General features: G+C 40.0%; 1 protein-coding gene across 1 annotated transcript in view; it reads right to left on the bottom strand.

Moving 5' to 3' along the window:
• Positions 1-1614: 1614 nt before the first annotated feature.
• nsg2 (neuronal vesicle trafficking associated 2) overlaps positions 1615-11230 on the bottom strand; it is a 34854-nt gene continuing 25238 nt past the window's right edge. The window contains exons 4-5 of the mRNA XM_070843923.1: positions 4743-4853; positions 1615-2504 (exon numbers count right to left, since the gene is read on the bottom strand). Of these exons, the coding sequence (XP_070700024.1) occupies positions 2307-2504; positions 4743-4853 (309 nt within the window). The 3' untranslated portion in view covers positions 1615-2306. The remainder of the gene's footprint in view (positions 2505-4742; positions 4854-11230) is intronic.

Here is an 11230-nt window from a genome sequence, read left to right as displayed (position 1 = left end):
ATGACATACAGTATACCATGATGTACGATTTCATCGATATCACTTGCATCTAGCAACAAGCGCCACATTACCACGAGGTTTGAAGATAGAAAAACAGAGTTCTGGGAGGAAAGGAAGAGAAACTTTTCTAAAGCTATTATAAACGTACTATGTCATTTGCATAATTTTACACCAGGTGACAACAAATTATCACTGATTATGTGCAATATTCGGTTTATTGAACCCCAGGAAATACAGTATTGTCTATTACTGAAAGAGAAGGACTAGAATAGTAGTGCAAAGAAAGACAGCATTAACTTTTGTCTTTTTCTCATTGTTTTGTTTTCTTCTCCTCTTCTCTAAAAAGCATTCAGCAGGTGTTTCATTCCTCAGTAGTGAAAAACACAGGCAGCTGATGGATTCATCAGAATACAAGCCTCTAATTAGGAAAGCCGGCTATTCTTGTCATGCATTGAAGACACCGTAGTTAGTGCTGCACATAAGAAGAACAGGGGCATTATCCGCCATTCACAGAGGACTCTGTAGATGAATAATATATCCACTATCCATTACAGATACAGGTATTGTTCTGGTATTTTTTTGCTGTCAATCACAGGTGCTCATCATTACCGCCAACAAATCTGTTCTCTGCAGCTTTGGAAGGTTTTGTACATGGATAGCAGAATACATATCTAATGTAGTATGAATTTAAGTAGGAGTGTGAACATCTGAATAATATGACGTTCTCTATGAAAAGCCGTCTCTGTCATTCACATTGCGCTCCTTCTTTTTTTCTTTTCTTTTTCTTTTTCATCTTTTATTTGGTGCCTCAGGGCTGCATTAGCTGCTGTGTGAGCGCTAAAGAGACGTAGCGGTAAGCGGGACTGACAGACGCACGCAGAACAGGTCACAGCTTGTTTTATTTTGAATTCAAACCAAGAGAAGAGGGACGAGGATGCACACTGATAAATTACATCAAGTATCGCTACATATCAACTAACAACATCACAATATCTCATAAAAGCGCTCTTGACAACAGATCCAACATTACAAAATGAAAAATAAGAGTAGAGGAACAAAACTTGGCTGCGGGTTGAAGCCCATCGATAAACATGACAAAAACACAGCGGAAAATATAACTTAATAAGTTTTGGCAAGAGACAGTGATATGCACGGCATTTCCTTTCCCACCTGTAACATTGTGTTTAATGGAGCTACAAGACTGGCCGCTTAAGCAATATGTAAGTAACTTGCATGAAGGAAATTGTAGTTCTGTAAAAAAGAAAAAAAAAAAAAAAACTTCTAATAGAAGCTACTACAATGCATACACACAAAAAACTAGCCTGAACGCATAGTTGTATGTACAGCTTGGGTCACTGGGGGGGTTTCAGGATTTAAAATGTATAGCACAGCACACTGAAATGTCACTGTATAAGAGCTATCAAACAGCCATGATGGAAAAACCTTTCAGTCAACTCAGGATGTGTTATGGATGTGGACATTGGAGTCAAACCTTCCTCAGACAGTACATCTGAAATTGTGTGTTTAAAATGTGTTACAGCAATACAAGACCATAATGACATTGTTTTGGATTGGAATATGAAGTAATGTGTGTGTGTGTGTGTGTGTGTGTGTGTGTGTGTGTGTGTGTGTGTGTGTCTGTGGTGCTTGACGGACGTGCCTGAGCTTACGCAGTCTGGACGAGAAAGGCAAGAAAGAAAAGGAGCTGTGAATGAATGTACAGTAACTACAGTAAACGCACCTGAAAAAGAAAAGACTCCAAACTTTGCAGAATCTCACGAAAAGGAAGCTTGAAAGTCAGCACAGACTCGTGCCTTTGTACAAAGTGTTGCCTGATAATCACACATACAAATCATCCGTAAATTACAGTAAAAAATAAATATATCATGACTGTCAGTAAATAATAAATAAGAGGAAGGGAGTAAACATGGTAACAAGAGAGCAGACTGTGTGTGTGTTTGTGTGTGTGAGTGTGTATCAGCAGACGATGATGATCCCAAGAGAGCAAAGGTTCAATGGGAAATGCCCCTCGGTTAGAGAGTGAGCACATAAATGGGCAGTCAGGGTAAATCAGAATATGACCTAGCATGTGTTTGTGTGGTTTTATGTCTGCATGCATGTTTTCACTCTATACTGGCATTACATATGTAGCTGTTGTGTTCATATGCATCTCTTTTGTCTATTTTTCTAAATATTCACCTATATGTTCATGTGTGTGTCTGCGTCTATATCTGCCTGTGTCTGTATTTCTTCATGTCTGCATGTGTCTTAATGTCTTCACAGCACCCTTTAACCGTTCAGCTAACTCAGTGGCCCTCGCCGCTGGGGGGTTTAGTGTCGTGCTGCTGCCCCCCCGCCCCTCCAGGCATCCAGGGGGAGACGGAGTGCGAGGTGGTCTGCTTGGCCATGCTGTAGTGGCTGATCACTGTGTAGAAACGGCCCCTCGAGTTGGCGTCCTGGGCAGCGTAGTAGGCCTCCAGAGAGGCTGGGATACACCGCTTGTGCTGCAGGAGAGAAAGAGAGAACGGGTTCAGAGCATTTATCAGTTCATTGCTACATGTAGCATCTCAGCAATCATGTAGGAAAAATTGAAGACGATTTGAGAAAAATATCTAAATGGAATTTTTCTGACCAGTATTTAATGCAGCTGCTTTGTGTTGAAGTCCTTTCAGGGTTCAAACCAGTCAGTCAGAGAAAAGTCAATCTCTACATAATACTGCCTAATCTACTATGGAATACTGACCACTTGAGCTCACATTTATCAGAATATTACATTAGTGGTATAGTTGAAATGACTAAGAATTAATATTCAATATAATTGCGATATTCAAAAGTGGCACGTCTAAGGAGCTAACATTCATATCAGTTTGATGGACTGAGGGGGCGACTTGCTTTGTTGCTTGTGTTAAAAAAAGAGCCTCTTTAGCTAAAAATATACTGCATAGCTCCCAGTAAAAGGGATCCTGAAAAACATTATTCAGCAGCAGAGAAAGTTTTGGTGCAAAAATAGTGACTTATGACCAATGGAGTAGCTTGAATAACAAATTTGTAATCTGCATTTTTTTTTTACATTCCTGTTTTAAGTCATTTACATTGAGTATGTATATATTATATTATGTATATATTAGTGTATTTTAAGTCGCATTAGAAGGTGCTTGACTGTGTGTATACATTTACAACCTTGTGTGCAGTTGTGTAGTCTATCCGCTATGCATGTGGGTGTGCACATTTTTTCTGTTTAATTAATGTTTCTGTCTTGTTTGTATTGTGTTTAGGTCCCCGTAAAGCACTTTGAATTGGCTTGTGTCTGAAAGGTGCTATACAAATAGATTTGCCCTGCCGTGCCTTGTAGACACTTTTGCACCTGGTGAACGTGCATTTGACACTGCTAATAATACCTCTGCAGACTGCAGTCAGAACCCCTGCAGAGGCTGTGGGCCTCAAACTAGATTTATTCCACCTAAAAGACCAGATTTGTCCAGAGACACAGACTTCCAAGGTGACCTCTCACAAACTACTGTGAAAGTTACGTTATAGGTGCAGTGCAGGAGAAATCTATAGGAGGAGAGGAGAGGAGAGGAGTCTGCATGCACATACTGCAAAACTTTAAAGTATCAACATTAGTACTGTACATATCTGTGCAGCAGATTGTCAAATGAGGATGTCTGTAAGAGCCATTTTCTTTTACGATCTCGGCCATATGTATTGGGAGTTCATCATCATAATGTGGTAATTATTGTAAAATGGGCAGTAAGTCTAATTTTCATCTAATAGGCGACACGGTTAATGGCATATGAGAGCAGCCTCAATGGAGCTTCTTTCTTTGGCCTTTATGTCAATGAACAAAAGCGTAAAATTACACTTGATTACACTGGTCATAACAAAATCACTGATGTCATTGATTGGTGATTGCCGCTCTGATAAGCTTTGTTAGCCTCTTCCTTTAACATGACCTCAGAAATTAGTAAATGTAGGGCGAGTGTATTTTATTTTTTTCTTCTCCCATAGGAGACTTGGGCAGTGTGCTCACCTTTTAATTCTTTATTTAGATAAGTGGGAAAATAGAGAGGGAGATGGTGAAGGACAGAGAGAGTTTAGTGCCTTGCATAAGGACACTTAGGCCAGGAGAACAAACAGTGTAACTCCAGTGCTGAAAGGAGTTAGATCTGAAGCTACAGCTAGCAACTGATTAGCTTAGCTTAAGACTGAAAACAAAGAGGAAACAGCCAGCCTGGCTCTGTCCAAAGCAAATTCTGCCTACTACCACTTTAAGCTCATTAATTAACACTTAACATAAAACTAGTCGGTTTATTCGTACAAAATCTTTAAACCGTGTGTGATGTGCCAAACTATTTCTTGGCTGTGTCCAGAAACTTCTTGTAGATTTTACCGGGTGGATGCCTCACAACATGACAACAAATTCTAATTATTTAAACCGCCACTTGTTTAACTTGTCTGTTGCTGCCTTTCGCCATTTTATATCATTGTTAAGTTAACATCTTTAGGTCTTTGGTTGGATGAAGCCATCTGGCAATGTAATATTGCCAGATATTTTTACGTTATTTCGAGTATTTTATAGCCCAACCAAATGAAACATACAATAAAAAATATATAATGAAAATAACCATTACTTGCAGCCGTACTTAACTGATGGTGTAGAGGCTAACCTACCCATTTCACATTCCTGTCCCGCTAACCATCTGACAGTGTAAAATGAAATACAGACCACTTATGGGTCCTACCTTATAAATGAATCCATCTGGGCAGGCGTGGTCGTAGGTGAAGGCTTTATAAACCACCAGGAACACGATGCAGGCAAGGAAGGCCAGGGCCAGGATGATCAGAATAGTCACCTGTAGGAAGGACAAACAGTGGTCACTGTGTGTGTGTGTGTGTGTGTGTGTCAGTTTGCCAGGGCAATAAACGTGGATTGTGAATATGTGGTTTATATATGTGAGATGAGGTTAGGGTTAGACAGCGAGAAAGATGGAGTGTGGGCACTAGTCTGTGTGTGTGTAGTGGTAATAAATGGTACAGTAAGATGCTGCCGACTGAGGTCAATGACTCCTCAAGGCAAGGTGTTCCTGTTGAGTTATGTGATGAATGGCTCAGGTTGTGACTCTATGTATGGATAAATATAAAACATTGAGTTAGTGATGTACATCAGTAGCTCATAAGGGAGATGTCTCTGCTCTTTAACCATTCTGCTCTGCTGTGCTCTGTCTTTGTTCTGTATTTTGCGTTGCTAAAGGCACACTACAGGGGGTCTCTCTATATGCTCTGTACATGCTGTACCGAGACCTTTGCCTTCAGCCACAACAGACCAGTTTCACAGCAGGCTTGACAGAGGTGTTACTAATAACATTAACAATGGCTCCATTCTGCCCAAGTGTCCCGGTAAGCCATGACAGTCATGTGACAGTGAGCCAGTAGACAGAACAGAAGCAGCGAAATGGAATTCAGCCAATTTTAATTCCATTGTTTACACCTGTGCTTTTCCTGCTGTGACACATGAAATGCCTTCTGTGAAATGTTTTAATGTAAATCTGAAATTTTAATTAGGTTTCTTGAATTCAAAAATGGAGAAATATGAATAAAAACCACAATTTCCCTCCTCTTGAAGATTACAATTGTCCTGCCTGAGTGAAAAATCACATCACTTAAGTTACTGCTGACTTGTCTCGGCTTACACAGACTCTGCCTGTGATACTCAAAGATAAACAGATGGTGAGGTTTTGTCATGTGATGTGAGCTTAATATACATAGGACTGTGTCGTTATTCATTTGTGAATCAGCTTACAGTGGATTCATATCATCATATTATGGATGGATAGATGGATGGATGATGGATGGATGGATAGATGGATGGATAGATAGATTCATTCAGCCTAGCTATCAATGACAACCCAAGCTGACTTTAGTGTTGATGATTGTGTGAGTGAAAATTTAATGGCTTTCAATTGTCAGGTATCTTGTATTTGAATGAGCCTCATGAATCAATCAGCATCCTTCCAGGCACCAAACCTGGAGATTGTCGGTGCACTCAGGTCGGCAAGGGAAATCAATTAGCCCTTCATCTACTTTCTGAATGTTTCTGGCTGTTTACTACGAGAAACATAAAAAAAGAAAAAGAAATCTCTTCCTTCTCTCATTCTTAATAACAGAGGTGGCATTTTGTGAAACCTCAAGCAGCTCTGGGGTGTCCAAGTGTGCAAATTAAACCTTTCAATTGCTGGTTAAAACAAAATACATTATTAATAAAACTGGAACAAACTCATATGTTCTGGTCAGTTTTCCCAAAAGGAGCTATGTAATGTTATCGGTATTTTCTTGAACCAAATCAAAATGTATCTGTGGTGTGAAAAATGCTTAATAGCAGCCAAAAGCAGAGCTAATCTAAAATGATGGAAATAACACATTTATTTATGCGCACTGATGCAAGTAAGAATGTCTCTGTGTAGTTTGAGGTGTGAAATATTCATTTCCCTGGCAGGCTAGACAATGTTGTAGTAAAGCAGATTAACATATAAAAGGATTTGTTTCCTCCTACTTTCTACTTGACACCCCGATTGGGTGCTTCTCAGCGAGCAGTTAATTAGAATTATGCAAATCAAGTGCAAAGGATGGCTGTGTTTAAAAATGGTATGGTCTGCCAAGTCACAAATGCCACTGTTGGTATGTACGCGGTGCATGCATGTGTCGGTATCTCAGCGTTCATATGTCTGTTTCTCCCCATGCGATCAAAAATGAAAAGTTGACACTAAAAAGTCAGATTTATCCTGGCGAGTGAGTTGAACAAAATAGAATCTTCCGTAATGGGTGAATATTTCTAATTTCCTGCTTCCATTTCGAGACCGGCGCAACAGTCATTCCCGATTTACTGCGCTCTATATGATCTGTCACAGCGAGATGTCAGAGCAATTACACATGGGTGTGATCATTAGTCTCCATCAGCATTGTGGGGGTGGACAGGGACACGCAAGCTAAGTGACTGTTTACTTGGTGTCAACCGGGGGACACGACTCTCAGCCTTGGTCGCTGCTGACACTCTTTGTAAATTACATCTCCCACATCACACAATGTGATATATTAAAAGGACGCGTTTAAAGTCATGGCGACCCGCCTTGTGGAGCGGAAACAGATGCAGAATGACCGATTAAGACCCACACTGACCCCCTTTTTGAATAGTGATGCACATGAAACGGCTTATTAAGAAGAAGGATTACTATAAAGCTCCTCATATCATGGAGCGAGCAAAGAGCGTTTCATTCTTGTTTGGCATGTGGAGACCAAGCATTGCTTAAATACTTTGAAACATGAAACAAAGACTTGAGATGCTAATGACTGCAGAGATTTGCTCTTTTGCGCAACAAAAATGGAGGAAATTTAAACTGCAGGCATTTGCATTATTCTTCTGTGCAGCCAGCTCACTCTGTTCTTGTTTTACAGTATCTCGTGGCATACCTAATATCATTAACTGAAAATGCACTTAGGGCTCTGCAGTAATATAAATAGAGCATATCCCTCTGCAGAGAAGTCTGGTTAGCTTACATAGCTACACTGTTGATGGGAGCTGAAAGTCACAAACTTGCATTACCTTGACAACGCTACAGTCCATTAATTACCATACATATGAGCAACATGAGGACATGTAATAACAGAATGAAATGTGTATTATAAAACAGGTGAATCACACCTTGAAAACCACCTTGTGATCATTAACTGAAAACAAATATGAAGTTTTCAAAACCCTGAATTTTGAATGAAGCTCCACGCTACAAAATACACACTCTGACTGCTCTTTAATGATGATTAAATTAGGTCATGATAAAGGAATAAACATAGATGAAAGAGATTACTGGTTTTAACCCTGGCATGGAGAGTATGGTCTACGCTAACGCTCTGTGACGTTCAACGCGGCGGCAGCAGCCGTCGTAGCAACAGTTCAGGCCAGAACATACCCCGCCCTTTGTAACAGAAATGATCACTTTAAAACCCCTGTTGATGCAGCCGTGACCATGTGGTGGATAAATCCATTAAAAATCTATCCTGACCTTTCTCCATTATTCATAATCTGGCTGAACTCCGCAGCAAACCTTGGGAGGTCGTCAGGGTAATGCTACAGCTCACGAATGAAGACTCCCTCCACGCTTAAAACAGATTCATACTTTTTCTGCCAGTATGTACTGACCTGACGCAACACTCCTCTATGACAACATAATGCTCCTTTACTTTATTATTATTTATCCAATATCAGCTGAATCTGTGCCAAGGCCACTTTAAGCATAAGCAAATAAACATATCAGAATAGATAACACAATAGATTACAATAGAAGAGAATAATGCTTTTTTTTGGTGGATAAAAGGCTATGATATCCCCCAGCATGGCAGCCTCTCCCGCCTACATCAGCATCATCCTGTTTTCTGGGGAATACAGTCGATGTGCCTGTTTTGTAATTAGCGCTCCAGTATGTGCCATCCTACACCACTATCACCACCAACACAACCTTCATCCTGTTTGCTGTGCCACACAGATAACAGGCAGGCGCTTGTTTTTCTTGGATGCAGGTAGAAGCACAGCATGCTGCTACAATTTGGACTAAGAGCAACGTGTCCTTGACAAAGATTGGCTCCATCAGTATAGATTGGACTGACTGCACAGGCTTTAATCATTTCACTGAATCCACCCAGGGCCGGTAGGAACCCCGTGCTTCCATTCACATGGATAAAAAAAAAAAAAAAACGCTGTGATAGTACTTAAGGCTGCAATGAGCAAGGAAAAAGTACATTTTATGAGCACCATGATCCTCCTGTGCATTCACACTGTTTGCTCACATGAAACTAGAACTGACAAATAAAATCTTAAGAGCAAAATAAATACATACATACTGCCTCTTTTATTCCTGTGGTACATTTTACTGTAAATTGATCACACAGGCTGACTGAAGCTTTGCATTTGAAGGTAGGTCTTTTTTTTCCCATTCATTTACATTTTCAAGAGAGTCAGGATCAAGGGCAATAACAACAAGAAGTTACAGACTGGTAGCATTAAAGAAATGATTCAACTAAGTCGCAAGGTTTGAACAAAACCAAAGACGCAAATAGTATTGTCCACATAAGAGATCCCATCCGAGGACTGGCACCGTAAAGGCAACTTAAAATGAATAAAAAGGATTATTTTCTTGATTATAATGTCAGAAATAGTGAAAAATGCCTGTCAAGATTTCCTGAAGCCCAAGCTGGTGTTACCTAAATTGGCTGATCAACATTCAAAAACCTCAAATTGATCAAATATCCCAGTCCTTCACAGTTCTGAATGGATTTAATGGATTTAAGTCAATTGATCCATTTTCAGTCACTGAAATCAAAGCTAATTTTAACAGAGACGCTGACACTCCACATTATAACATTAATAGCTTTTCAAAACTGTTGCAGACTGTCCTGTCCTTAGTTGCTCTCAATGAAACAGCAGACGTCTGTTGCAGCTGCAGACAGTTGTGTACTGTGAAGAAAGACAAACAATCAAACCAGATTATAAAAGATCGAGTTGGATTGTAACTCTGCTCTCCAGCTTTCTCTTCTCTAACTGCAGATTAAGCATGTACTGTTTATGTTTACGCACATCTTTCACATCACACACCGCCTGCTTATTTTCTCACTGACTCCTTCTAGACTGTCGAAAATAATTGATTTAAACGTTTGATATTTTCCACAAAAAACACTTTCCCTTAATTATTTATGGCTGTACGGTGGATCATAAAATCAAAGGCGGATTCCTAAATGGATACACTTTTTCACAGCCTATTTCACCACCATTCGACATATGATTTCTCTCTCTTTTTTTTTTAACGCCATGCAATGTTAGAATGCAGCACACCACCCACGCTCTCACTGCTGGAACTTGACAAGCCATATGGGGGAGCAGACACCTCCTCACATTCACTCGAGGAAAAGAGGAGAATATTTAAGCGTGCGCCTGAGCAAAAAGAGGGAGAGGGAGGGTGGGTGTGTGACAGGAGAGGGATGTGAGAGAAAAATGACGCTGATAAAAACGGATAACAGAGTGACAGAGGGGAGCAAAGTGAGAAATAAAGGAGGAGATGACAGAGACAATAAAGTAGCGAACGAAAGGAAGACAGAGAGCGAATGATGGAGATCAAGGGCCAGATGGAGAATCACGTTCCTTCTCTTGATAGCAGGTGGCAGACACAGACAGACAGACAGACAGAGAGGCAGGCAGGCAGTAAACACTATAGGATATCAGTTGATGCATCAATCAATACACCACTGGAGGAAGCATAAACAACTATTTTTCATTAATCTTACTATTAGCCCTCTGACGCCTTCTCAATAGCATCCTTCAGGTGTTCATGGATTCTTTTCTGCTCCATCAGGTACTCTACAGTGTGCAGACATGTTAAGCGACATGATAAAAAAAAGAGCTATTATATCACATGTGAAAAGTTCTAACATTAAACGCTGTACATTTTATCTTGGCTTGGTAATAAGCTCTGAAGCCCTTCGGGGGAGTTTGTTGATTAATGAAATGAATGTACTGGGTGACAGGCTGAGCTAGTGTGGAGTGAAAGCCTCCCTTAAAAAAAGTAATAGGAAAAAAAAAAGCTTAAAGGTCAGTAGTCAGATCGCAGCAAAAGCCAGTATATGTCCACTAGATTCCACATCCAGCAGTAAAGGACAGGACAAGAATGCCCCCTTAAAGGATAATTACAACTCGGCTCTTATTTTGAAATGTTCAGCCATCAATTCGGATCATTATAAAAACATGGAGTCAGAAGTTTAGTCAAACTCATTAAGAGGGGGAAATGGTGAATTTACGACCTGACTGTAAAGATCCATCAAAGCTCACAGACTAAATTCCAGGTTCAAATTATTACTTTAATCTCAAGTGCTCCCATAAATGATGTGATTTATGTAATCTGATATTCCAAACTGCTGCTGGGCTTATCACCTTAACAACTGAGTGTTTTCTCTAAATTACTTCTTTTCAGTAATGTTCCCACATTTCAGCAATTAATTTGGTGAATACAGTGTTATTCCAATAGAATAAAAACAATGTAGGACAACAAAATAGGATGCCAGGAATGATCTTTTAATCATTGATTTTCAGTGCAGCAGATTAAGATCAGAATCAGCTTTTTTGGCATATAAGTATGTTTAGACACACAAGTAATTTGGCACATTTGGCACCAGTCGGAGCAGAAATTTGTCT

The sequence above is a fragment of the Pempheris klunzingeri genome, chromosome 14, assembly GCF_042242105.1.
Source record: "Pempheris klunzingeri isolate RE-2024b chromosome 14, fPemKlu1.hap1, whole genome shotgun sequence".
NCBI classification, from domain to species: Eukaryota; Metazoa; Chordata; class Actinopteri; order Acropomatiformes; family Pempheridae; genus Pempheris; species Pempheris klunzingeri.
Note: the sequence above shows the minus strand (reverse complement) of the source record. Positions and strands in the feature narration are given on the sequence as shown.